This window comes from Numenius arquata, chromosome 7 (genome assembly GCF_964106895.1).
Source record: "Numenius arquata chromosome 7, bNumArq3.hap1.1, whole genome shotgun sequence".
Classification (NCBI taxonomy): domain Eukaryota; kingdom Metazoa; phylum Chordata; class Aves; order Charadriiformes; family Scolopacidae; genus Numenius; species Numenius arquata.
In genome coordinates, this window is record NC_133582.1 from 16,234,471 (window position 1) to 16,260,804 (window position 26,334).

General features: G+C 42.2%; 2 protein-coding genes across 5 annotated transcripts; both read left to right on the forward strand.

Moving 5' to 3' along the window:
- Nucleotides 1-265: 265 nt before the first annotated feature.
- On the forward strand, nucleotides 266-6,863 carry GTF3C6 (general transcription factor IIIC subunit 6). 4 transcript variants are annotated; one of them, XM_074150347.1, is made up of 7 exons: nucleotides 266-400; nucleotides 1,607-1,687; nucleotides 3,712-3,775; nucleotides 4,354-4,398; nucleotides 4,536-4,649; nucleotides 6,185-6,327; nucleotides 6,417-6,851. In XM_074150347.1, exons 2-7 carry the CDS (start codon nucleotides 1,619-1,621, stop codon nucleotides 6,549-6,551), a joined length of 570 nt encoding a protein of 189 aa, XP_074006448.1. In that variant the 5' UTR covers nucleotides 266-400; nucleotides 1,607-1,618; the 3' UTR covers nucleotides 6,552-6,851. The 4 variants fall into 4 exon arrangements, with proteins under 4 accessions (XP_074006448.1, XP_074006446.1, XP_074006447.1 ...); XM_074150345.1 differs by having other exon boundaries at nucleotides 274-431; nucleotides 4,539-4,649; nucleotides 6,185-6,863; XM_074150346.1 differs by having other exon boundaries at nucleotides 279-400; nucleotides 4,539-4,649; nucleotides 6,185-6,843.
- A 935-nt stretch (nucleotides 6,864-7,798) lies between these two features.
- RPF2 (ribosome production factor 2 homolog) lies at nucleotides 7,799-24,522 on the forward strand. Its single transcript, XM_074150343.1, has 10 exons — nucleotides 7,799-7,862; nucleotides 9,078-9,210; nucleotides 10,028-10,065; nucleotides 10,764-10,803; nucleotides 13,173-13,254; nucleotides 13,348-13,424; nucleotides 15,416-15,515; nucleotides 20,564-20,666; nucleotides 21,638-21,782; nucleotides 22,158-24,522. Exons 1-10 carry the CDS (start codon nucleotides 7,840-7,842, stop codon nucleotides 22,335-22,337), a joined length of 921 nt encoding a protein of 306 aa, XP_074006444.1. The 5' UTR covers nucleotides 7,799-7,839; the 3' UTR covers nucleotides 22,338-24,522.
- Nucleotides 24,523-26,334: the final 1,812 nt, after the last annotated feature.

Genomic DNA, 26,334 nt, shown 5'->3' on the forward strand with positions numbered 1-26,334 from the left:
CTCCTGCTCACGCAGCCCCGCGTCTTACCCCGGCCTCGGGCTCCTCCCCCAGCCGGGCTTCACCCTCTTCCCCACGGCCCGCCGAACCGTCGCGCCCCCTCCCGGCACCGCCACGCTCCGTCCCCCCCGTTCCCCCCCCCATCCCCTCCGGAGTTAGCCCTCACGTCCCACCGCTCAACGGCCGCGGCGGCGCGCGCCTCACGCTCGCCCCCTACTGGGGGCGGTGCCGTTGCCGCGGCCGTTGGCGGCGTTTCCAGCCGGCGCCGCGGGCGGGAGGCGGGACCGGTCGCCCTCTAAGATGGCGGCGACGCGGCCACGCGGTGCGCGCTGAGGCGGAGGGGGGAAGCGGGGCGTTCCCTGGCGACATGGCGGCGGCAGAGAGCAGGGAGGAGGACGAGAGGCAAGATGAAGCAGAGGAAGAGGAGGTGGAGGTTGGTGGGTGGCGGCATCGGGACGCGATCGCCGGGCGTCCCCCTGCTGTGGAGCAGCGTTAACGGAAGATGGGACGCTGCCCGGCCCGGTCCGGCCGGCCCCCCTCGGGGCGTGTCCCGTCTGTGGGCCCGGCCCGGCCCGGCCCGGCCCCCGCCGATGCAGAGGGGGCAGGGACCGGCTGCCTGCTGGGTGGCAGCCGGGGGCTCTGCGCCGGCCCTGCGGTGGGCTGCCACGGCCCAGCACCTGCCCCGGGGCCCTGTGAGCGAGCGGGGGTGGCTTTTCTCCTCTCACCGTCTTTCTGCGAGGCCTCCCCCGGGAGGAGGGCTGGCGGGGCAGGCGTGAGGGGAGGCGGGCGGGGGGCCGCCGTGGCTGTCTGGGCCTGGCGGTGGGCACAGAGCGTCCCCTGGGCCTGGCGGGTTTCTCTGCCCCCTCGAAGGCTGTGTCCTGAAAGTCCTGTCGTTACGGCCGTTTTACTTAACGGTTTTCTGGAAAACGGCGTTGTCGGAACCCACTCTTCCAGTTTAATCGCATCCTACCCCTGTAACATCCGAAAATGCAAACTATTGCCCATCTAAGATGATGATTCTTGAAAACTCTTTTTATCCTTGAATTTTTCAAGGTAGCTCTTTTTTGTTTTGCTTTTGCATTTTCGTCACCCCAAACTGTAAGGAATTATGAACAGGAATTGATTGCAAAGCAATGCGTTACAAAGAGTTAAAAATAACTATTTCAAGCAGCACGTTGCTTAACTTAACCTCTTGGTACAATGTCTTATTTAGGTAGGTACTAAAAGTTTAGAAAACTTATGGCCAGATACGTATCCCAACGTATTGTTATGATTAATAAATCACCTACATATACTGATTTCACCCTTGAAAAATGAGCTCCCTTTTTAGCTAGGAAGAAAAGCCCAGGAAATTTGGGTGTGAAACAGGTGTATGATGGACTAATGGGGTTGCTGCATTCCCCTGGGTATTGCAGTATCTGTCTGCCATTTTCTCCAGACAAAATGCAGATTAAGTCAGATTTGGGGTCTGTTTATTCTGAAGGTCGAGGTCTTTGTGTGCTAGTTGGGGTTTTTGGGGTTGGTTGTTGTGGGGGTTTTTTTTGTTTAATTTTTCTGCTGAATTCGAATACTTCAATTACAGATGCACGTTATAAACTTATCTTGTAGGAGCAATTGGTCATGGTGGAACTATCAGGAATTATTGATTCAGACTTCTTAGAAAAATGTGAAAACAAATGCAAGATTTTGGTGAGTGATTACAGCACAATAGGAAAGGGGTAAGTCAGTACACGTGTAAACAAGGGACTCAAGCTGTTTCTAAATTTCTTGAAGTTGAATAACAGATCAGATCTTTGATAGAGAACTATGTGCACTGTCTTAGCTGTATTTGGCTGTAGGTTGTGCGCTCTCTCTTAAAAAAAAAAAAAAAAAATAGAAAACTTATCTGTACTGTATCCTACTCATAACCAAATCTACCTGTGCTCTCTCCACAGACTAAGTGTTCCCTGAGATTTTTTATAATGGACAACTGTTGTTAAAACTCCCAATAAAAGATTCTGCTTTGCATTGTTCTTTTTAGCAAGTTTTCTGTGATGCTGGTCACGTAAGGGGAAGACAATTTCTGATTTTGCGTAGTCCAAAACCAAATGCCATCAGCCAAAGAAATAAAGTTTTGAATATTAAAAAACTTAATGCTGCTACCTAGTCCTGCTTATTAATTTTCTGTAGTAAAAAAAAACCAACCAAAAATATGTTCTACACGTTAGCTTACTGCTATTAACGTTCTCAACTTAATGCAACAGAAAGAGAATACCAGATTTTAAATCTTGCTGATGTTAGATATTTCTGTTTGTTAAAAGTACAAGAGGATAATTCCACAAATTCCTATTAACCTGTGTGATATTCTGTATTTTATGGAATTTACCACATAGTGCCTCATCTTCAAAACTTTTAGCATGTGCTTATCTTCATGCTGTGAATAGTGTTGATGTTCATGATGTATTATTAAAAGACATTTTGTCTTAATTAGTGTATGCCATTTGGCCATTAATTCTTATCAAAATACAGTTTCTAGGTATATCTTATATTAAGAGTAATGGCCTGTGCATTTGAAAAAGCCCTGCTTCAGAAGAAGGGAATGAGCTGATAGAATTGCTGCCTTACTCTTCCACTCCTTGTTTGAAAAAATAAAATTAAATAACATCAATCTCCAACTCCTTCCCAGTGTAGACGCACAGTAATCACAGCAGCTTCTGTGACCCTGCAATTGCACTTCTGGTGCTGGTGTGATGCGTTATGCCAGACTTTTTTGTCTTTTCCAAAAAATTTTGAAAGTTTTCCTGCTTTACAGAACTGGTATTAATTGGAGCGTAGAAAATAACATCATTTTTTGATGTAAATATGTATATTTTTATTTGCTAATTTAAAACTGAGGCTAAGTTAATTTCTTAGAGGAAATAACAGTGATTTAAAGTTATTTTCTGTAACCTAAATAGACAGGTGGCTGCAGTTTGCTGTAAATTTCTTTGGTGCTTTTTAACATACTAGAGCATTTTCTATACCAGTTCAGCAATGTTGGTTTTGTTGTTATTACTAAAACAATATTGTCTGGTATATTCTTTGTGTTTAATACACTTAAAGTAACATGTATGATGACAGACTGAAAAATGGTCATTACATTTTTTATTTTTTTTACAGTACACTGATTCTGCAGTAAGACTGGTGAAACCCTTTGTAACATTTGTTACCGCTTCTTAACTAAGCCTCCTACAAAGCCAGAAAGAAAACTCTTCCTTCCCCACCCCTGATGTTTAACATTGCATAAGACCTGAGGGTCACTTGTAATGACTAAAACTACTTTAATACATTTTTTGAAAACTAATAAATATTAATTTAATTGTAAGTCTTGCCACTCTTTTAGGATTCTGCTACCTTCTGTAAAGTCCTAGCCTCTGCTATGCTCTTTTATCCGCTTCCATAAATCCTGTTTTAAAGATGTGCTTTTCTTCACATGAAGTAGATAATTTGAGAAAGCTTTATGGTCTGGAATCTGTTCCTTTAATAGCAAAAGAAACTTTTTATTTCACATTTACAGTGTTATGGAATACTTATTTTACTGTTATTACGTTGTGTTGGTTTTTTACACTATTTTTTTCAAGGAGTTGATGTAATCTGGATTCGTCTATATCTGTCTTCTCTAGTCTCACAGCAAGAAATTTGCCTGGACTAATGAAGACCTGACATCTCTGCAATTTTGTCCCTCTTTTTTGTAGGGAATAGAGACCAAGAGGCCCATTTTACAAGTAGACAGATATGTATTTGCAGGAGAATATGAAGGTAGGAAAAATTATGTGGGTACAATCTCTCCTTTTTCATGTGACCCAAAGAACTTTCTTGATGTCAGTTAATTGCACTGTGAATGGAGAACACGGGCCTGTGAGGCGCTGAAATTCGGGGTGATATTTGAGTAACACCATATAGAGCAGCACCAGTCTGAGTTCACTGCTAAATTAGCCATGCATCCATGTCACTTTCTGGAAAGTATGCCTGGAGGCTGGCTGCAGGGTGCACCAGCTGGTATTTCTGCAGGGAAAAACAAGGGCATAAAATGCCTTAAAATAAGTGCTTGTTGTCTCCCGAATAAGCAGGACTGATACGTTGCACAACTTGTGGTTCTTCCATTTGCCTTATGGTGACAACGTCCACCTGGAAGAAAATGATCTAGAGTCCTCCCTTGTTGTGGCTTTCAGTGACCGTGATACTCCTGTCTGTTTCTGAGTTGGCAGTGGGGTTACCAGCACTGGCCCTTTGCGAGGGGCTGGAAGTCAGAACATTCACAGAGCTGTGCCACTGGGTGCAGCATCTACATCTGGTATCAATTAGTCTCTAAGACTCTCTCACTTTGTTTTCCATAGATACCTTGGGAACCTGTGTGGTTTTTGAAGAAAACACAGAACATGGTAATCGTCGTGATTTTATGTCCTGTTCGTTGTGGTAGCTTGGGAGGTTAAAAGTAATATTTACCTTGCTTCAGTTGATAGTGGAATTCACTATAATGATTGGGGTTTGGGTATTGTGTTTTCTCCTTTCTTCATAGTAGATGCGGAAGGCAACCAAAAAGTACAGCTGAAGTACAAGTGCCACACAATGAAGAAGTTGAACATGACACGGACACTTTTGACAGAGAAGAAGGAAGGAGAAGAGAATGTTGGTTAGTGCCTCTCCTCTTACGCATAGGGACATGGATGGATTATTCTTAGGAGTGTCAGCCTTGGTTAAGTGTTTGATTCAAGAGCATGCAGGAAGTTAGAGGGGCTTTCTTCGTTAGGCAACAAATACGTGTATTTAAATAGAGAAATACAAAACAAAACACACAAAAAGGAGAGAGATTCCGTCTGACCAGTGCTGCCTCTAGAAGTGCTGGTAGGAGATTGCTACAGAAGAGGGTAAGAAGAGGGAAAACATGCTGATGTTGCCTGCTATGTCTTTTTTTGTCATGTAAAAGTTTTGCATCAGGTCTGAAATCAGAGGTGCTGTTTAGTAGTTCTTCATTGATTTTTTTTTTTTATTATTTTTTTTTAACTTCCATCAATTTTTCCAATGACTTTTTGAGTCTCTGTAATTGTTGAAAATCTGTAATATCCTTATTAAGAAGTTCCATGTTGTATGTACTACAACTGAATTGTTCTTACTGAATTCACAGTTAACTGCAAAGTAATCTAACTTCCTTGCAAAGACACAGCCAGCAGGCCATTCATACTGATTTTTATTCTGTAGGCAGATGTTATGGTTTGAGAGAACCCATAACAATCTATTTTCATTAGACAATTATTCTATCACCCGATGACCCCTCCCCACCTGGAAAGGGGAAATGGGGAACACAAAGAAACACAAGGGTTGAAATATAAATAGATTTAATAGACTAAGACTAAATAATTAACAATAATACTAAAGAACCAGTATTAATCCCAATACTGATATAAGATATACAGGAATTATACTCAGCCAATTATATCACTAGGAAGCTGTGCACTCCCAGCAGTAGATAGCGAGTATCGGACACTGGGAGCGCAATGGCTTCAGGAGGAAGGGAAGGCCTCAGGGTTCTGGCACCGGGGCAAGGAGTTGTCTGGACCCACCGCCATCAGGGAGAGAGCCAGCTACACAGCAAACTTTTCTAATTTATATTGGATGTGACGTTCATGGTATGAAATAATCCTGTTGGCCAGCCTGGGTCAAATGCCCAGGCCTTGCTCCTCCTTGTCCCTGCACCTGGCAAGGCTCGAAAACACTAAAACGTTGAATCCCACGGAGCCTGGCTGGCTATAAAGTAAATATTTTCACAAATTCAGACACTAGAGTCTTCTAAAAAGTGCAATTTTCCCCAGCATTAGAAGAAAAGTTAGTCCTGTGTCTCTCAACCCAGGTCAGCAGATCTTGGTGCTTGCATGTTTGCTTTATGTCGGTGGTGGGGTTTTTGCACAAAAGTGAGTGCTTTTACATAGTCAGATACTGAGTACTTGACTCAGATATTTGAGTCAGATATGCAGTAATATTCATTAGCGGTACCCTGTTGCTTTTAATTTTGGTGGTGTTTTTTTTCACTCAAGTCAGTGTTACTGCTTCATTTAAGAATATGTAGCCATTTTACATCAAATATGGGCAGTCAGGGGGTCATAGGAAGTATAGGTCATAGGAAGTATAGGTCATAGGAAGTATAACATGATTTTTCCTTCTTTGCATCAGGTGGAGTGGAATGGTTACAGATCAAGGACAGAGATTTTTCCTACAGCAGGCCCAATATGATTTGCAGCTTTCTGCGTGAAAAAGAAGATTCTGAGGAGTCAGCTCAGGCCCAAGACAAATTGACTGAGGAATCGGAGGGAGAGGTGAGTGGCGGAGGAAACTCCGATGTGAACTGTGATCTGGAGAAGCAGCACAGCTTGGAAATAGATGCCTCTCTTCCTCTGCCTGACAGCCCCGCTTCTGGGGCAGAGGATTCTCCTGCTGGAAGTGTTGCTTTAGACGATGCCCCGCCGTGATGCCAGCTCTGATCTTGTCAGGATTTCTTCTTGGAGTTAATGGGCCAGCTTCTAAATGCCAACTTTTGTAGGCTGTGATGTGATTTCCAATTTATCTGAGCAATTAATAGTGAAAAAACGGGCGTTGTGTTCTTGTGCATTGCTTTTATGTTTGGATTATAGTGGGGAGGGCTTATGTGTTTTTTAAAAATGCAGACTGGAAATGTGTGTATATCTACCTCAAAATTGAAAAAGAGGAAATGGTTACGTAATTTAAAAAACGCCCACCTTAGAAAAATGTTGATGTATTGTACAGTTCGGGACATTTTGTAAAAAGAAAAAAAAAAAATCATTGTTTAAAATAAAGTGCTGGATTTTTCAAGCATAGCTTCACCTTCTGTGTCATACGCAGCTGCATACTGTGTCTTTACTGATTTCGCCCCAAACAGCCCCGCAAGTTGGCTATTTTTATCTACAGTTGAAAATTGGTGGGCGGGGAGCGTGTGTGTAGTGAAAAGGTAGTGGGTACGGATGACAGCCGGAGGTGGGGTTGTCACTGTAACCTTCCGTGCCCGTGGCTCCATCCCTGGGCTGGGACAGCGCACCGTCCCCGCAGCTCCTGCCCACGGTTGGCGTTAAGCGCATTTTCTGCGCGCGTGGTGACAGCTACGGGTGTGCACCACGTTCAGACTACTGATTTCATTGTTGGCACTTTAAAAAAAAAAAGAAAAAAAGATTTTTAAAAAAAAAACAGACGACTTTGGAAGAGATTCTGCGATAAGGGGGCTTCCACCAGGCGGGATGTTGCTGGGTATTTTGGTACCCTTGGCTTTCAGGTCGCACTCAAACGCGAATTTGGAAGGGCAACTGCAGCAGCTGGGGCAGATCTGAACAACTCCCACCAACTGGGCGAAGGCTGCCGGCTTTGGGCTGACCCCAGAGCTTTTCAGTTAAAAGAAGTGATGCTACCGCATGAGGGACTTTAAGCGGAAAGAAATCTTTGGCGTTTGGTTTCTGCTGCCCGCAAGGTCCTCTTCTCCAGACCCAACAGTTGCGACGCTTTTCCTGAGCAAATAAATTCTGGGGGAAACGGGGCTTAAAAATGCACGGGGCCTTAACGCGGTCCCTCGCGCACCGGGGTAAGCGAGTTCAGCGGCCGCCGTTACGTACCGCTGCGTAACTGCATCGGTATTCGCTATTATCCGTACTAATTAATTTGCACGCGTTACGTAGCGGTGACTCGCCGCTGAAGCCCGAGAAAGCAGGGCGCCATGGCAACGCCGAAGCGCCACCTCCCTCCCCGCGGCGGATATGACGTACCGGATGATGTTTGCCTGACGGTGGCAGCGTGAGGCGCGCGCGTGAGGCGGCCGGGCAGCCATGGACGCGCTGGACCGGGTGGTGTGAGTGTGGCTGGGGGGGAGCGGCGGAGCCGGTCAGCCCCTCGCCGGGGCCGGGAGGAGCTTCCCCGGGCGCTGGGGAGTGTGAGCTGGTCCCGGGGCGACGGCGGTCCGGAGAGAGTTTGCGGGGGGAGGCCGGCAGGGAGCAAAGGCCCACGGAAGACGGGCGGGAAGGTGGACAAGGGAGCGTTGGTGGCGAGACCGCCCCTAGGGAGTCGGTGACCTAAAGGGACCGCGGTGACCGGCTGGTGTTGGGTTTTGCGTGTTTCTTTTCGCTCGAGAGAACCGTCTTCGTCCGTGGTTGGAAGGACCTGCGCGGGGCCTTTTCGTTTGGTTGGTTTTTTGAAAGAAAATAAATACGTTGCTTTACGGAGAAGACATTAAAAACGTTACATTCATCTAGTGGAGAAGTGCAGTTCTTCTCAGTGGTGCCCGGTGACAGGACAAGGGGCAACGGGCACAAGCTGGAACATAAGAAGTTCCATCTAAACATTAGGGGGAACTTCTTCACTTCGAAGGTGGCAGAGCCCTGGCACAGGATGCCCAGAGAGGTGGTGGAGTCACCTTCTCTGGAGACCTTCAAAACCCGCCTGGACACGTTCCTGTGCAACCTGCTCTCAGAGAACCTGCTCTGGCAGGGGGGTTGGACTAGATGATCTCCAAAGGTCCCTTCCAGCCCCAACCGTTCTGTGATTCTCGAGCCATGTAGTTATTAATTTATAGAAGCCCCAGGCCCCTGCTGAGGCTGGTGTATTTCACCTAAATAACTCAGGGTGCTGCTCTCTGGTTGGTGCTAACAGAGAGGCTGTACTGGAGCTTTTCTTTCTGGGCCATTGATGGAACTTTGTTTTCCTTCTCATGCAAGTCTCTGACGTGGGGAAGGAGCTGGTGAGAGGGAAGGTTTCAGCCTGTCAGTAGCCTGTGGGGATTCTGGCGTGGCTTAAGCTCTAAATTAGCAGAAACTGAAAAGCCCAAGAGTGTAAAATCACCCTTGCTGGCATGGGGGGACAGAGAGGAAGAGGAGTGGCAGGAAAACATGTCCATCCAAGACTGGGCTTTTAGCATGGATTGCAATTCTGCAGGTTTGGATTAGTTTGAGTAACTGAGGCGCGTTACTGGAACGCAGCTCGTTCCAACTCGTTTTGTTTAAACTGTTTTTTTGCTGTGTTGAGTGTTGTTACTAATTTTAATTTTTTTAACTGTTAATTTATCTTACAGAAAGCCTAAAACTAAGAGAGCGAAACGGTTTCTTGAGAAGAGAGAACCCAAACTTAAAGAAAACACAAAAAATGCTATGCTCATAAAAGGAGGAAACGCAAATTTAACAGTGACTGAAGTGCTTAAAGACATTGTAAGTTGTTTGACGCAGTGTGCAACCTTTAATTATATAACCTTGTGAGCTACACCAGGAGTACCTTCCTTTCTCTTTTTCTTACAATATTCTCTGCTGCATGATCAATATTTTCATACTCTCCCCATTCCTTGACTGGTACTCCAGAGGTGTCCTTTCCTACCCATTAATGGAGATGATTGTCTTCCATTTGCTTCTTTGTCAGAAGTTTTGAACTCATTCTCTTCGTTATTATTTTTTGCATGGTTGTCTGGTATATAAGGTGAAGCGTCACAAGTCCATTTGAAAAGAAGAGACTTAGGTTCTGGATCACACATCTGAAGTCATATCCCAGAATCCTGTAAACCGCTTGTGTGTATTGATACGGAGCTTTCAGGTTCTCCCAAGACTTAAATTTACTAATCCTGTCTCCTAAGTCTGTACCTGAATATATTATCGCTGTTCCTTCACTCTTTTCTCTCGTTGCTTTGTTGTTTTCTTACCATCTTATGCCGATGATAATTAGCTTGTTGTTCACTCCCCGTTTTCCCTCATACCACTAGAAGCAGAGGGATTCTATTACATGGCTTTGATTTCACAGTTACTTCGGTATTTCTTAGTGTCTAGAAATAAATATTTCTGCAATTAATTTTGAACGAAAATTTGTACTGCTAACTTGAAGGGTGGTATTGTGAGCAGATCTTTTGAAGGGACTTCTTTTCTAGATTGACAAACAATTGCTGTATTTCCTGTGATCATGTAAATGGTTGGGTTTTAGAAAACAGTGCTGTATGCTTCAGTGTATGAGAGAGAACATGTTTCACTTTGTCTTTTGCAGTATGCTGTGAAGAAGCCTTTTGCTGTACTGTATAAAAAGTAAGTGGTCTCACTTTGCTGTCTTTGAGTCTTCTGACTCAAAGGCAGCATGTGGTAGTTTCAAAGCATGACCAGAGATGCTGGCGTGGGGGCTGGAGCAGTGGAAGGAGTTGCAGAAGGTGGCTGAGATTCATCCTCAATTTCAGTAGGCTGGACGCAAGCTGCACGTGACTGGTGGTGGTGCTGAGCCCAGTTCTGTGCCAGGTGTCACGGAGCAGGATTCAGCAGACTTGAACAGTTGTCTTCTCTGACTGATGTGTGCAAACAGGTAGCGAGGTTCTGCGTCTGGTGGGGAGGCTGGAGTTCTTATATCCGAATTCTCATAAATTTGAGTTACAGAGAGTATCAATAGATATGTCTTGCTCAAAATGGGAGCCCAGTATCTGTATGGATGTAGTGCAGAGACATTAATTGTAGTAGCTACTTTTAATGTTGGATAAGCAAGCAAAGGCAGTTGTTTATGATGTGTCACTGGTGGTGGTGGTCAGGAATTCAGGCCCCAGGAGGCAAAACCTGGAGGAAAGCTCTTAGAGTGGCAACAGCAGGGCGGCACTAAGGAACTCCTGGCACTATTAATGTGGCCTAGGGTTTGAACTAAAACTGAACCTCTAATGCTGGAGTTTCCAGTAATTAGGAGTGCTTATCCGGGCCTGTTGGTTTTTTAATATTTTTTTTTTTTCTTTTTTTCTTCCTCTCAGGAAAAATATTACCAGGCCTTTTGAGGATCAGACATCATTGGTAAGTGTAAACCACGTCTTCTCTTATGACATTTTACAGCCTTATAGTCATGAAGAACTTCATTGGAGGATAATTTTCTATTACTCTGTGAGGAACTAGATGAGAAACAAAGTTTATGGGGAGTTTGGGTAAGTTGAAGGTAGGACTATGTCTTGATTTATGGTGCCAATAGGCATTTTTTTTCCTCTGGCTGGAAGACAGAATTGTCATGTTGTGAGGACTTTGTCTTTACCATAAATGCGTGTTTCTGTAAACTGACAGGCAAATTTAGGGGGCTCTAACACTGTTATAAGTAACAGTGCTTGATATGAAAGGAAGTATAAAGTGTTTTATTTTGGTTTTCTAAAAGTCAGTTCTTTAAAGTGCCAGAGCTTACGAACAACTTGTTTTCAATTTGGTGAATTCATAGGTTGAAATAGTTAAATGAGAGGGGTCATAGCTTTCTGTGACTTTTCCTTGCGTTTGAATAGAGGAAGAAAAGCCCAGCAGGTTACCATCAATTTCAGTTGAATTCAAGTTCAGTATCACCAATTTCAGTTAAAAAAGGATCCTTAATCCGTATTTAAAAAGTGAAGGCAGCCAATAGTGAGCGCTAGAGGAGCTGCTGTTTAGACAATTGGGTTAAAGTATTTTTCGTGTGTTAGGAACAAAAAAAGCTTTGTGCTTGCAGCATAGATACACCAGCACAGAGTGTTACTTAGTCTGCATTGGTACTGGTGCTGAGGAGTTGTGTTATGTGCCTCTCTGCTGTTGTTGGCATGAAGCACGGTAACACAGCCATCCCTAAAATATCTTGAGTGGAATGGGAAACTTACTGCAGGCAGTGAGGAAAGATTTTTGACATTATTTGCTGAAACTAAACCTCTTGCAATCCCGTAGCCGGATGACTTGTTTTCACAGTCGTATAGGAACTAGCTGACTACTGGTTTAAACTTCTGATTATTTCTGGGAAAATATGGCAGCTAAAATCATTCTGATATTTTAAAATGGGGTCCTACAGGGAACTTTAATTCTTGTAACCTCAAAACAGTGGGGCTGGGTCATTGAGAAGAGTGTCAACAAGTAATGAGAGACTAGAAAGGTATAGAAAGTCAAATCAAGTTAGGTGTTTAGTTGTTTTAATTTGGTTACAGGCATTATTTTTAAAAGGCAATTTTGCAGTGCATGTGATGTTGCAATATATGCAGGACAAGTTTGAGGCATTTGAGTTTGCTGCATCTTCTTAATTAAAATATCATAAAGCTGTTAGAGAATTTACATTTATCAATGCACAGTGATTAACAGAGCTGTATGAGCAAGTGTTTCAAGGGGAGTCCCCTTTGGTCTGTTCTTCATCTGTCTACAGTCAGTATTTTTCAGGGACCTGGTGGCAGAGCTCAGTGCTGGGGTCTGTATGTGCAATTAATCCAGCCTAGTATTGCTGCTGGAGGTGTCCCTCCTGACCTCCCAGAGGGACAGAGCTGCAGTGTCCTTTCTGAGCTGCTGCTGTTGCAGGGGTGGGAGGAGATGCAGTGTTTTTTTTCTGCTTCACAACTGCTAAGTGCAGGTATAGAAACTCTGGTACTTTGGGAAGTACTGGATAAATAGTATGTGTGTGTATCTAGGAACCACAGATGATAGACAGAATGAGGGGCTGCCTTGAGAAGCAGCAGTGCATAAAAAGGCTTTGGAGTTGGACATCCTCAGAAAGAATTGCTATAATATTGGCTCTGGACATAAATACCATAATAGGTTCTCTATCTCCTTCACCTAGAGAAAAGATCGTCTCTGTGATAGTCACCACTGGCTTGGTTTTAAGTAGCATCTTGGTCTTAAATAATAAATTGATGTGAAGTGCTCTGTAGTAGGATGCTCATGCCCAAGAGTGAGAACATTAGATATTTGCAGACGTTCCTAGGCTTGCTGTTGAGGGAATTAACTGGTTGTTTAGAAGCTGTTAGGCAAAGCTAATATGCTGCATAAGGCTTATATGGGTAACTAGAACAAGGGATTGCAACTGCAGCCCACTAGCAAATACTTTCTCTTCAGGCAAGGAGAAGTAGTTCAAGGGTATCTTATGTAAAAACAAATAATGAGGAATTATGAAAAAGGGCATTGCAGATAAAACAGCAAGAAAAAGTTGTCTGGCTTGATCTTTAAGACTGCAGTAGGAAATAAAAAAATGAAATAAATTGTTATTTGAAGCTTGAATTCAGCCGTCAATTTTAGCTTATGTGGACCTGGATATGCTCAAAACTCTTCTGATGAGTGCGGTTGCTCTTCTGATTTAGCAGCTCCTAAACTCATGTGTTTGTGACGTGTACCTTCACCAGATATTTTAAACACTGCAAACTGGAACTCATGAGTTTTATTCTTTTCCTCAATTGTAGGAATTTTTTTCCAAGAAATCAGATTGTTCTTTGTTTCTGTTTGGCTCTCATAACAAGAAGCGACCTAACAACCTGATAATAGGTAATGTGTCTTGCTTGGGTTTTTATTTGGATGAAACATCTAGTTTTCAATGAATATTTAAATAGCTGGATTTTCTTTTTTTTACTATCATAGGTCGCATGTTTGACTACCATGTCCTAGACATGATAGAGCTTGGTGTTGAGAAGTTTGTATCCCTAAAAGATGTGAAGGTAAGGAGTTGCTACTTCAGTATTTCAGTGACATCTACTGGTGGATTTTTTTGGTGCATTGGCTTTTTGTGTGCTTTGAAGTAAGGACAGGAGTTGCTCAAGCAAGTGTTTTATGTGGTGTATAAGGATTCCTAATTTGTGTACCCCAGAATGTTGTTTTCATGCTCTGCTTTTTATTTGATTTTGGTTCTTTTGAGCAAGCTTGCAACTTGCTTTGCAAATTCTTTTTTTTTAGGCTTGGTTTATTCCTAATATTTTTGTCTTTAATTAGAGTGACATTTACAAAATTCCTTAGGTTCCGATTATGGGAGGTCCTATATAAGCTCATAGGCTTTTAAAACTGAAATCCCTCTTCTCAAATTATAACCAAAGAGGGTCACTTTGCTGACTGAGGTGATTCTGAAACTTTCTTTGGCTCTCAGTAGCACATAAATGCTGTTTTTTTCAGGGAACTACACTTAATTCAGGCAGGGACCTAACATCTTGATTATTTAAGCACGGAGAAAATTCACCTTTTATAGCCATGGTAGGCTCATTTTGGCAAGACTAAAACATATTTCGTATGTGTGTAGTTTTGTATCAAGCAGTTCATACACTGCAAAACCAAGGAATTTTTATGGTCCCCATTTTCATCACAGTGTGTAAATTGTCAGGAAAGTCTAGAAGGATAGTGAATCGTAGAATCATAGAATGGTTTGTGTTGGAAGGGACTTTAAAGATCATCTAGTTCTATCGCCTAATATCTTCCTAATATCTGATGTAAATCTGCCCTCTTGCAGTTTAAAACCATTACCCCTCGTCCTATTGCTACACTCCCTGACAAAAGAGTCCCTCCCCATCTCTCCTGTAGGCCCCTTCAGGTACTGGAAGGCTGCTATAAGGTCTCCCCGGAGCCTTCTCTGCTCCAGGCTGAACAACCCCAACTCTCCCAGCCTGTTTTCATAGCAGAGGTGCTCCAGCCCTCTGGTCATCTATGGGCCCTCCTCTGGACTCGATCCAACAGGTCTATGTGTATCTTATGTTGGGGGCCCCGGAGCTGGACATGGTACTCCAAGTGGGGTCTCACCAGAAGGGAGTAGAGGGACAGAATCACCTCCCTTGACCTACTGGCCACGCTGCTTTTGGTGCAGCCCGGGATGCGGTTGGCTTTCTGGCCTGTGAGCACACTTTGCTGGCTCATGTTGAGCTTCTCATCCACCAGCCTCCCCGAGTCCTTCTCCTCAGGGCTCCTCTCGATCCATTCCCTGCCCAACCTGTCTTTGTGCTTGGGATTGCCCCAACCCAGGTGCAGGACCTTGCATTTGGCCTGATTGAACTTCCTGAGGTTTTCACAGGCCCACTTCTCAAGCCTGTCCAAGTCCCTCTGGGTGGCATTCCTTCCGTCCAGCTCCACACAGCTTGGTGTCGTTGGCAAATTTAGCGAGGGTGCACTCAATCCTACTGTGCACCTGCACTGGAGAAACTACCTTTTTTATAAAGGTTAATCTTCCCCTTGAAATCAGATTGTTTGTAGTGTGTATCTTTATAACACTGTTTGTAGCAGGGAAATTGTAGTCAACTACTTGTATTTGTGGGCCAAAACTAGCACTGGGTGATTGACTGAACTGTCCTTTTAGCCTTTTTCAGGTACTCTCCAGTGTCAGAAATATAGAGAATTGTTTGCCTCTAATTTTAGTTTTCTTATTAGTAGTTGTAGTCAAATTCAGTCTTGTTACACTACAAGGTGTTGTCTTACACATTTTTGTAGTAAAGAATCTCCTTTTTTATCCAGCACCAAGAATAATACAAATCACTCATTTAAAAACAAAGTCCCTCCCTACACGTACAGTGTTGTTCAATGAAAGAAAGTGTCTGTTCTGTCGCTGTTGATCACAGGTCACAAGAATGTTTTCATTCAATGTTGAACAGGTAACCAACCACCTGTTAAGTCAGTAACACGTTCCCTAACACGGTCTGAATTTCCATTCTCTTTTCAAATTCTTATTCCACAGAACAGTAAATGTCCCGAAGGAACAAAACCGATGTTGATATTTGCTGGTGACGTATTTGATGTAAATGAAGAATACAGAAGACTGAAGAGCCTTCTTATTGGTCAGTAGTTCAATTATTTGAGCAGTAGGATTGCATAAATCTGTAGTAATATGATCTGTTGGGAAATGCTGGTTTGTCAATAAATGTTTGCTTATGTTCAGCACAGAAAGAAAAGGAGAACAGGCACTTGTAAATTTCATGTCACCTGAAATTAAAGTTAACAAATCATGACTTTTAGAGAGGGGAAAAAAGACTAGCCTAAAAGACTTTGAAGTTGAAACTTTGTGTTCACTAAAATTCATTATTTTGGTTGTGGGAAAATTCTGGCATTTTTTGAAGCCTTTGCCTTGTAATTGTACTGGATCATTACTCTTCTAACCAAATAATATTTCTGAAGTATCTAATTTGAAATCGGGGGTTTAAGTTCAGAAAGTGGAATATTTTTGCTTAGAAAAAAGTAAAATCAGTATCATTGAGCTTGTTTTTTCATAATGAAAGCATTTTCTGTTGGAAATTTGACCAGTTCTAACAGAAGTGCTGTTGATTAGAGTATTTGGAAAGAACACTTGCAGTAAAAATGAGCTGTAGATAATAGCCGTGTCATAACTTCAAGGCAGGCTTGGAACTTAGTAAACACACTGGCATAAAGTTTTTTACTATCTCAGGGTTGGAGACTCTGGAAGATAAAGCACGTTGTGGTTTATTTTTTTTCTAGGGAATTATAAAAAATGAGTATAGTTTTCTTAAGGTAGCTTTTTGGGATATAAGAGATACAGTACCTTATGGCTCCTGACACTTAAAAAATATGTCGTGCTTGGTAGAAGTAGATCCAGTAAGTAGGGTGGTGGTGATTTTGTTTTTAGTAGGTTTCCTAGAAGTAGATTACTTTTTTTTTTTCTTAAGCTCTGGTAAAATACTGAAACCAGCCCAGTAAGAACAGTCTTGTTCTTTCAGTTCCATTCTTGGGTTGTACCAATTCATAATCTTACAGCTTTGCAAGATCTTCCTTTCATATAAAGTAAAAATTGGTTGGGCTCTTTTTTTCTAGGCACTGATAATCAATTGCTCTTTAGAAACGGACCTTAGAAATTAGGTATTTTTTTCTTCCTCTTACTGTTATAATTCCTTAAAGCAAGGTGCTTAATGTGGAATGAGACTGAAAAGGGAGTCTGGGAGGAGAAAATTTGCATCCTCTCTATACAGCTGACTGGTTCTTGGGGATAGATGGAAGACTAGTAACTGTGCTTATAAACGTTTGAAGGTGGGTGAATATTGAATGCAAAGATAAGTGAGTTTTAATACTGCACGTTTGTGTCACTGTTAATGAATATTTACACTGTGGGAAGAAGGTGCATTATTTTCTGAAGTGTATGATGCTCGGGCAGCTGTGCAGTGTTGGTGATGTGCTCATGCACCCCATGATCAAACAGCTTGATACCTTAAATGGAAGACATGCATCGTTAGTTGCCAAATAACTAACTAGTCTTTCCTGTCTCATTTCTTCTGATGTTCATCTGTCCTTTCTCCTCTCTTATTTATTTGCCTTTAATGACTTTGCAGTCGAAGGTACTCAAATCGACAGCCAGTCTTTCTTCCTGAAAGTACTCCAAGAACTCTAGGTCTTAATGTTCTGCTGACTTCTGTGAAATACCTAGATGCAAAACAGTAGACAAAGGAGAAGGTTAAGGAGTCGAGCTGTTTAAGGCTTGAAGGTATCACTAACTAATTAAAATCATTTGGGTGATAATTTGACCTGCCTGCTTCAAAATTGTCCTTAACTGATAGGGAAGAAATGATTCTTTCCGTTCCTGCAAAAGCTGATGCTTTTAAGCTGCCACTCTATGGCTAAGAAAGATAGAAAAATGTCTTTATAACAATAACAGGAAATATTTTGTTACTGTAGCAATATTGTTGGGATCCCAGAGGGAATATTAATTCACTAACAGCTTCTTGTTGCCAAAGCAATGTGATGCCAGTTAGGCTGGTGAACAAATAAGCCTCATTGGCCTTTGTGGTATCAAAAGGGTTTATGTATGTTTGTAGTATCATCTTACAGAAGTGTCTTAGTAAAATTAAAGGCAAGGGTGAGTTATTGTCTTCATGGTAACCAAACCCTTTATTCTGCTTAAGTTGTGAAGTGCAAGAAGTTATTTAGGAGAAATAAATGGCAGCTACATTTTTCTTGGAGGAACACAAAGACATCCCATTCTTTTCTCTTTTGGTTTTTGTTGCCTACTGATGTGGTAGTATAGGAATTAATTTACTATCTCAGTTCTTGGAATGCAGTTCGTGAAATTCTAATAACTTCTTATGCTTGTGTTTTATAAAATGTTTCATCTCTTACAACACTGCCAGCTTGCTAGTTCTGTTATTGCACACCCGTTTCATCTTAAAATTGGCTAAGTGCTACATGATTTGCTTATACTCTTTCTAAAATGTTGGTTTTCAGGAGACCTCTACAATTTTAGGTTGACTGTCAGCTTGTTCTTCATACAGCCTTCCTTAAACAGACTTTCTGGAGTGTCTCAAAGATTTGTGGGTTCCTTCTGGCCAAGAAAGGGGATGGCTGGGAAATGTCTAGGATACAGTTTAAACTCTTCTAATGCTAACCATAGCTACATAGGTTAGAGTGTTACCAGCCTTTTGGATACGAATTGATACATAAAGAAGTGTATAGAATCCTGTTCCAAAATAATTTAGAAATTTAATCTGGAAATGGAAAGATCCTGTGAAACTCTCTGCAGGAAAAAGTAAATCAGAAGTTCTGGAAACGTGTTGAGCACAAGGGGAGAAAGAACTAGGAATGGAAAGAAAGGAGAAAGCAAGTCTCTAGTCCAAGCAAAGCAAGAGTTGTAAATTAAGAGTACATTAAAAAAAACTTCAAGGTATACTGACGCGTAAGGTTTCTGCAGCTGTTCAGCATTGCCAGGAAACAGAAATTCCTGACCACCTGCGTTTGTTTGGAAGAGATCATCCTGTGGGTGAAAAGATGTATGATGCCACAGGAAAATACGAAAGGGGGATATTGCCAATAAAACCACTGTAAATGTAAGCTTGTGTACCCGCAGAGAACCAGTCAAAGAGGAAATATATGCCAGAGACAAACAAAATATTTTATTTGCAACTTTTCCTCAAACTACAAGCTCAGCCCACAAGAGGAGGAGAGAGAATATTTAATTGACCAAGGAAATTTCCTGGCCAGACTCCAGCTGATATCTGCCAGCAAGACTTTGTTTTGGATGTCACTCCAGTGCTGATACTCTTGAAAAAGGTAGTGGAGGAAAGGACAAGTAGCTGAGGGATCTGAAAATGGGACAGAACGGAAAAGACTGATGTGTTTTGCATCTGTTAGCAGTTCTCCTATGTTTCAGCATTGCCCTGTCATGTTTATTAGCACACCTTGTTCCCTCAGTCAAGGTCACATTCTTTCTCCACCCTCTGCATATGTTGGACAGATTGCTGGGCTTATTGCAAGCTCTCTGATTGCACAGTATTTTTTTCATAGCCTGATATAAGAACTTTGTTAGAGACAGCTCATGTTGTATTTAACCTGTGTTTCGGTGTTCTCTTTACAAACTAAGCAAGTATTTCATGTGTCTTGTTTTTATAGTTACATGTTGCTTATTAAATAGAGAAAACATTAATTGTAATGACAAATACTGCTTTACTTAAAGGACAGAAGTGCTTTGTTGTGGGAGAGGTATGAAAGAAACAATACGTTTATACTTTTTCCCTAAGTCAGTGAGAGAAAATCTAGATAAGAGTAGACAAGATACAGTTTTGTTCTGTTTTGTACTGGTTTTGATCCTTCTTTGTACTCCTCCAAATCTGACTTTGATTAAGAATCGTAAGTATCAGCTTGTTGATGTCTTTAAACAGGTATCTGAACTAATGGCTTTTCTGTAATGTTTAGCTGAGCATGAACTGGCCTAAGCACAAAATAAGATACATCTCATTTTTCTGACTTTAGAGCTGAATATTTAGAATAGGCAATGCAATTATCTCAGTTAGCTTAAGAAAACTATGTTACTGCTCTGAAAGTACATTTTCTCTCCTCCAGGCATTTATTTTTAGGTAGTGTGTGTATTGCTACCAAATTATCTCTGGGAAGTCCCTGTGTTCCTGTCAGGATTTCTACATGTTTGGTTTTACCAGTGCAGGAGCTAACACAGAATCACAGAATGGTAGGGGTTGGAAGGGACCTCTGGAGATCATCTAGTCCAACCTCCTACCAGAGCAGGTTCACCCAGAGCAGGTTGCACAGAAATGTGTTCAGGGGGGTTTTGAATGTCTCCAGAGACGGAGACTGCACCACCTCTCTGGGCAGCCTGTTTGAGTCCTCTGCCACCCTCAAAGTGAAGAAGTTCCTCCTCATGTTTAGATGGAACCTCCTATGTTCAAGTTTGTGGCCATTTCCTCTTGTCCTGTCCCTGGGTACCACTGAAAAAAGACTGGCCCCATCCTCCTGACACCCATCCTTTAAGTATTTATAAGCGTTGATCAGATCCCCCCTCAGCCTTCTCTTCTCCAGACTAAAAAGACCCAAGTCTCTCAGCCTTTCATCGTAAGAGAGGTGCTCTAGGCCCCTAATCATCTTTGTAGCCCTCTGCTGTACCCTCTCTAGCAGTTCCCTGTCCTTGAACTGAGGAGGCAGAACTGGACACAGTGCTCCAGGTGGGGCCTCACCAGGGCAGAGTAGAGGGGCAGGATAACCTCCCTCGACCTGCTGGCCATGCTCTTCTTGATGCACCCCAGGATGCCATTGGCCTTCTTGGCCACAAGGGCACATTGTTGGCTCACAGTCATCCTGTTGTCGACCAGGACTCCCAGGTCTTTCTCCACAGAGCGTTAAGTTGCTCTCCCGTGTTTTCACAGGGCTGCAGTTTTAGGTAGTGGCTATTTCATGATGTTCCCATTAAACTTACAGATTTGGCTTTTCTAGAGCCATCCTATCTATATCCTTGCTTAGTTAGATGCAATAAAAATATCTGTATAGGCAAGGAGTTCACTTCAGTGTATGAAATAAACCAATTTGTTATAGCCATCTGTTGGTTTGATTTTTTTCAGCCAAGAAACTTGGCATTTATTCTTTTTAAATATTGTTTCAGATTTCTTCAGAGGTCCTAGTGTTCCCAGTATTCGTCTGGCTGGTTTAGAATACGTTCTGCATTTCACAGCTCTAGATGGGAAAATTTACATGCGAAGCTATAAGTGAGTATGTGTTTTATCTATTTGTTTGCTTTTTGGTACACTTGTCAACTTTTCCCCAAATTTAGCCCATAGTTGTGTAATTGAACTGGCTTGAGCAATAGTTTGCGGCGTTTGAAACATGTAGTGCATGACACAGAGTAACTTGTACAGCAAAAGGAAAACATGTAAGCCCTAAACCGGCTACTTCCTTCCTGGTTGAACTCCCCCTTCCAGCGAGGAGGATTGCTCCTTCGTGTGGTTGGATTAATAAGGTGGTGTGGATTGGTTTGGTGAATTCCAAGTACTGTCTCGGACTTTGTAGACTTGGTCTGTTCTCAGGCTGATTTCTAGGACTGTCCTCACGTAGGTGTTTGTCGGAGCAGGACGGGTGGTGGGCTGCAGACAGCCATACACAAGGGAAAACAGGAAAAGGCAGGACAAGACAATCTTTCTTGCTGCATCGGTGTTCACCCTCACAGTCCGTGACCTTGCCTTAGCAGGCTGTGAGCATTCATAGCTTGTTCCATGCAATTTTGATTTCTCTTCTAACAAAATGACTTTTATCAGCCTTGTTCTTCAAAACAAACAAAAAAATTTCTCGGTTAGTGCTTGAATTATTTTGCTGTAAATGATAGTAAATATTTTTGGTGTCTATTAATACCTAGGGCACACAAATTTTGAATTTGAGGAGTGATATGGCTTTCAGGGTACTGGGACTGAATTTTAGCAGTAATACTGATAATACTAGTCTCATTAAAAAAAAAAGTGACCTTAGCCAGGCTATATTTTTGGGTGTGTTCAAATTGTGATGGAACAGATTTAATATATTGTATTAATATATATTGACAGACAACTTTCTCAACAGTAAAGTTAGCAGTAGCAGTTGTTTTTAGTAGTCTTCCAAACTTCAGGATTGAACCTGCCCTTTAGGAAGATGGATGAATCTTTATCACAGAGAGCAATGTTGTATTTTGGTCACTTTTCCCTTCTAGGGTGCTTCTGAAGAAATCTGGCTGTAAAATACCACGAATTGAACTGGAAGAGATGGGACCTTCATTAGATTTGGTTATGAGGAGGACACATTTAGCTTCAGATGACCTTTATAAGCTATCTTTAAAACAACCAAAAGCCCTGAAGGTATGTACCTTGGAAAGTATATTACTGTGAAGATATATCTGTGAAGAATATCTGTGAAGAAGAACAAAAGCTAAAGTATTAATTATTGCATATTCAACCAAAGTTTACTTTTGTATATGCCAATTGCTATTTCTGGGGCCACAGCACTTTTGTGGTGATCAGCTGGCGCATGAACTCTCCTCTAGTAGCGTAGAAGAATAGAACAAATCTTAATCTCTAAGCTCCAAGCAATGTGTGTGACCTTGCTTTTAGGCACTTGATTTGGTAGTTTTAATTACTGGTGAATGTGGTGGTGGCAAGGCCAGATATCTGGCTTCTCACAAGAGCTCCTGGTACTCTCTGCTCAGAAATACTAATGTTCTTCTTCCCTTACAGCCCAAGAAGAAAAAGAATATCTCCCATGATGTGTTTGGTACAACTTACGGTCGAATCCACATGCAGAAGCAAGATCTTAGTAAACTGCAGACACGGAAAATGAAAGGGTTAAAAAAGAGGCCAGCAGAGAAGTCAGCTGAAGGTGGTGGGGTCAGTCCCAAAAAGTCAAAATCAGGTTGATAGTGTGGAACAGCTTTGAGAACTTTTTGTACCTGCAATTTAGTATATATATATGTACTGTTATATAAATATGTTGGTCATAAAAGATTCAACAGCTGTTACCTTTAGTTTTGTAAGAAAAATCTTTTTAATGATTTGTCATTTTAAAGGGATCACGGGGGTATTGAGCTTTAACATTGAACTTGGTTATTTAAAATAAAAAAAATTGATATAACTTGCTTAGCTTTCTGAAGCTGAGTATTTATTCTCTTGATATTAGCAAGCACGTGCTAGTCAAGCAGGTGACTCATTTCCCTAACAGTTTTATGGCTATTATGTTGGGAACCCTTGATCAATCAGCTCAGCTCATAAATTCTGTGCAGGAGCAGAGTAGTGTATATGCATAATATACACAACACAACTTCTCCGTTCATTTATTGTTTATGTATTTTAGGTTTTGCACAACTGCAGTACTATAAACCATTTTCTAAAGTGTGAACTCACAATATGTGTCTGATGCCAGAGGCTGTTTTTAACTGTTGCACTGAGCCCTGCTTTACACTTGCGGAATCAGGAGTGATTAAGGTGTTTTTACTTCGTTCATCACCATGGTAGCAAAGTACCTGATGTTTGCGTTAGGCATAAATGAAACCTTTACAGTTTGAATTTCAATCTTTGATGCTTGATTTGTGCCCAGAAAGGAAGTATGTGAAGCAACCATGAAAGGTACAAGTCTTTTCTTCTTACCCTGCTTTCCTCCTAAATTTGTGCTCATAAGTTAGTCAAGATTCAGTTAAACACTTGGGTAAAGCGGATGTGAGTTTAAGAGCTTAGTGAGACTTTGGTGCGTGGTGTTCTATGTTTTGGAACATATTAAAAAAACCTTGCTTTTTCTTTTCTTCCGCTTGTCTCTTGGGAAGCTATTACTTTGCTCTTTAGCATAATTATGATAAAAGTGTACACACTTTATCATGAACACAGCGAGCTTGCTCATCCTGGTTATGGTTTAATGCTTTATCTTTTCTTGTTGGTTTTCTCAGTGTAATCAGCTGAGGTGTCACATTAGAAATAGGCAGTTTGTTATTTTTCCTTCTCTTCTTCATCCTGGATGGAAGCAGTTGGGCAGCTTTGCTCTCCTCCTGTGAGAGCTGAGCCCTAACTGTGGCTGTGCCAATGCCACACGTAATGTTCTTGCTTTGCTGATTTAATAGAACTTCTAGTGTGAAGAAGAAACGGCTTTAAAAGTTTGGAATGTTTTTGAGGGCACAAACATTTATCTTGAATGTATTACTTAATATATTTTTTTTTTGTATAATTACATAAAATAAATAGCATAGTGCTCTCTAAATCCTTTGATCTATAACCATATGTTTGAGAAATTGATAATTCCAAAAACTACTTCAAATTTGTATTTCCCACCGTATCTCTCTGAAGTGCAAATCTCTGTGCTTTCGACTGAAAGCCATGTTTGGTCGTAGCTGTAGAAGACTTGTACTAATGGGCATGCTGTCATTTATGAGCTCATAGATGTAAAACTGATATTAAAAGACTATTTGTAAAAGACAGTGCCCTTAGTCATAAAAGACTGTAAGTTGTATGTTCCTAATTTGGAAGCTGATTTTTATGCTTAATTTGGTATTTAAAAAGCTGAATTTCATAGCAGTAGTGTAGACCATCTAACATCCTGTTAGTGTAAAAAGTGAGAGTTATTCAGTAGCAGTCCTCCGGGATAAGCTGTTGCATCCTGGCATTGGTTTTGTTTAATGTTGCTGCTTGTTTGCTCCTTGTATGAAGAGGAAGCTCAGACAGGTGAGGGCTACACCACCTGCTGACAACTGAGTCGTTAGCCCCTGTGGTTACTGCCTGGCTTCAGAGAGATGAGAAGGCCTCGAGCACAGGAAATCGGTGAATGGGGAGAAACCCCAGGTGCATTTATTCACCCTCTGCAGGGTCTTCTGTCTCTGCTGACTAATGGTGGAACCTGAAGTGCCTGACGTCCCACACGTGTGCCTGTTTATGGCCTTTTATTCTTAGGTTTTGTACTGGTGAAATACAGCCACGTGGTGGACAAAATGCATTAGATATGTGGGGCAAGGAGAAATTCACCTGGATATAGTGTAAGGATATTTAGGCTACGCTTTTCATACTAATCATTTTAAGGTTGTGTTGTTAGCAAGGATTAAAGGTTGATCCACTTCTAATAAGTACTTTGTACTACTCAGTGTGGTGCTGCTTCAGTGCAATCTCTGTGTGGTAAGTGGAAATGCTCTCGTTTTATTCTCATGGCAGAAATGAACCACAGATCTCTGTATGGCAAGATAGGATGAAGCCAAATTAGCAACTGAGTTCACACCATTTCTTTCAGAGAAGTTTCAGCCTTGCTGTGAAGCAATGATTAAGCCTCAAGGCTGGTGGCTAATGTGATTCCAGACGTACGGCATGTACAACTGCTCCTCTGCATGGTCGGCAATTGCTACATCTTGAGTATCTGATTTAATTCAAGGTGAATGGAGATAGGAGGGATAAATATAACCTTTACAGTGGCATGTTCTTATTTCCCAGAGTCTTTTAAAGTGTGAGGAATTTTGTCAGGTGCTGCAGCGTGGCTGTGCGCATGGGGAACAGAACAGGCGGTGCTCAAAGGGGCTTGCCTTGCCCTGGTTGAGAGGGGCCTCTCCTCAGTTGCCCTTGCTTCCAGAGTTCACCAGGCTCTGAAAACACCTAAACACAGCCCCAGGGTCTGCGTGGCACAGGCAAGGAGTAACTGGCATGTTCACTCCTTTCTTTTGGCTTTCATCTCCTTACCTCCCAACGCACTGGAGATAGCTTTATTTACGGGTTGAGCGCAGTAATAAATTCAGTTTGAAGAGAATCCCTGTGGGCACAGCGTGGCTCCCGAGGCTGTACCAGTGCGGTAGAACGGAGGTGGAGTTGTAAATCAGCAGTCAAGCCCGTGCTGTCTCCAGTCTAGCGGGCAGGATGGCAACGGCGGGGAGGGTACAGCTTGTGCCTGCTGTGGACCCTCAGTTTGTATCTGATGTTGCCCAGCTGTGCTGCTGGCATCTTCATTGCTACTGTTAATTAGGCTGCCATCATTACAGATAACTGATGATATACATAGAATTTATAGTCTACCTGCACTCCAAGTTTACTTGGCTCTTTTTATGTGTGGTGTAATTAAAAAAAGTAGGAAGAGAGGTAGATGTTGTTGAGCAGTGCGATGTGCTGAGTTCTCGGGATTCCCACATTTTGGGGGATCAGTCTTGGGCGTGCACAACCACAGCCTTAGCTCTGTGCTAGTGTAATGAGACAGGCTGAGCACAGAGGGGACTGAGTGGTGTGTGTTTGAAAAGAGCATACGAACTCCTTTCTGTTTCCTGGATTTTGTGGGTTTGAGTTTATCTTTACGGTTCCTTAGCAACCTTATTTGTTTTCACTAAGTGTTTTCTGGGTTTGACTGTGAGAATTTCCCTCCCCCACTAGCTTGGTTGCAGCTGAGGAGGGCTGAAGAGAGTGAGAAGGGAGGACAGTTAAACATGGCAGACCCACCAGGCACCACACTGACGGCTGCCTCCCCCAGCCAGGGGAAAAAAGGCTGACCCTTGGTTATTCCATGTACTGTCAAATGTAAGGGGGGGGAAGAAGACTAGAGCAGAACTGTTCGAGATGTTTTCATTATTAAAGCGAGGCAAGTGGAAAATGTTAGCTGCGCGTGATATATATAACATAGCCATACGTAATACATATTTAACATGTATATTACATGTGGTGCAGATAAATTGCACTGGAGGTAGGGGAGAACTATCTCCTCCTTTTGGACTTTGCTAAAGTGCCTCTAATGGTGCTGACACATCCCAGATGCAATCCAAAGACACAGCTGAGAAATAGGTCAGTTGTGTCATAAGTCACCTTTCCTAAAAATGTACAAGGAAAAGAGACATGAGGCTCCTGAATGTGAAGCCTGTGTAGGGCTGCCTTCCTAAATGGAAGGATGTTCAAAGTAAACGATATGGCTAAC

Excerpts from the sequence above, each read along its gene's own strand:
- GTF3C6 (XM_074150344.1), top strand. The coding sequence starts at position 366 with ATGGCGGCGGCAGAGAGCAGGGAGGAGGACGAGAGGCAAGATGAAGCA. Across the intron at positions 1,688-3,711 it reads AAAACAAATGCAAGATTTTG|GGAATAGAGACCAAGAGGCC; the intron begins GTGAGTGATTAC and ends TCTTTTTTGTAG. Across the intron at positions 4,399-4,535 it reads TGAAGAAAACACAGAACATG|TAGATGCGGAAGGCAACCAA; the intron begins GTAATCGTCGTG and ends CTTTCTTCATAG.
- RPF2 (XM_074150343.1), top strand. The coding sequence starts at position 7,840 with ATGGACGCGCTGGACCGGGTGGT. Across the intron at positions 10,066-10,763 it reads TTTGCTGTACTGTATAAAAA|GAAAAATATTACCAGGCCTT; the intron begins GTAAGTGGTCTC and ends TCTTCCTCTCAG. Across the intron at positions 21,783-22,157 it reads AACAACCAAAAGCCCTGAAG|CCCAAGAAGAAAAAGAATAT; the intron begins GTATGTACCTTG and ends CTTCCCTTACAG.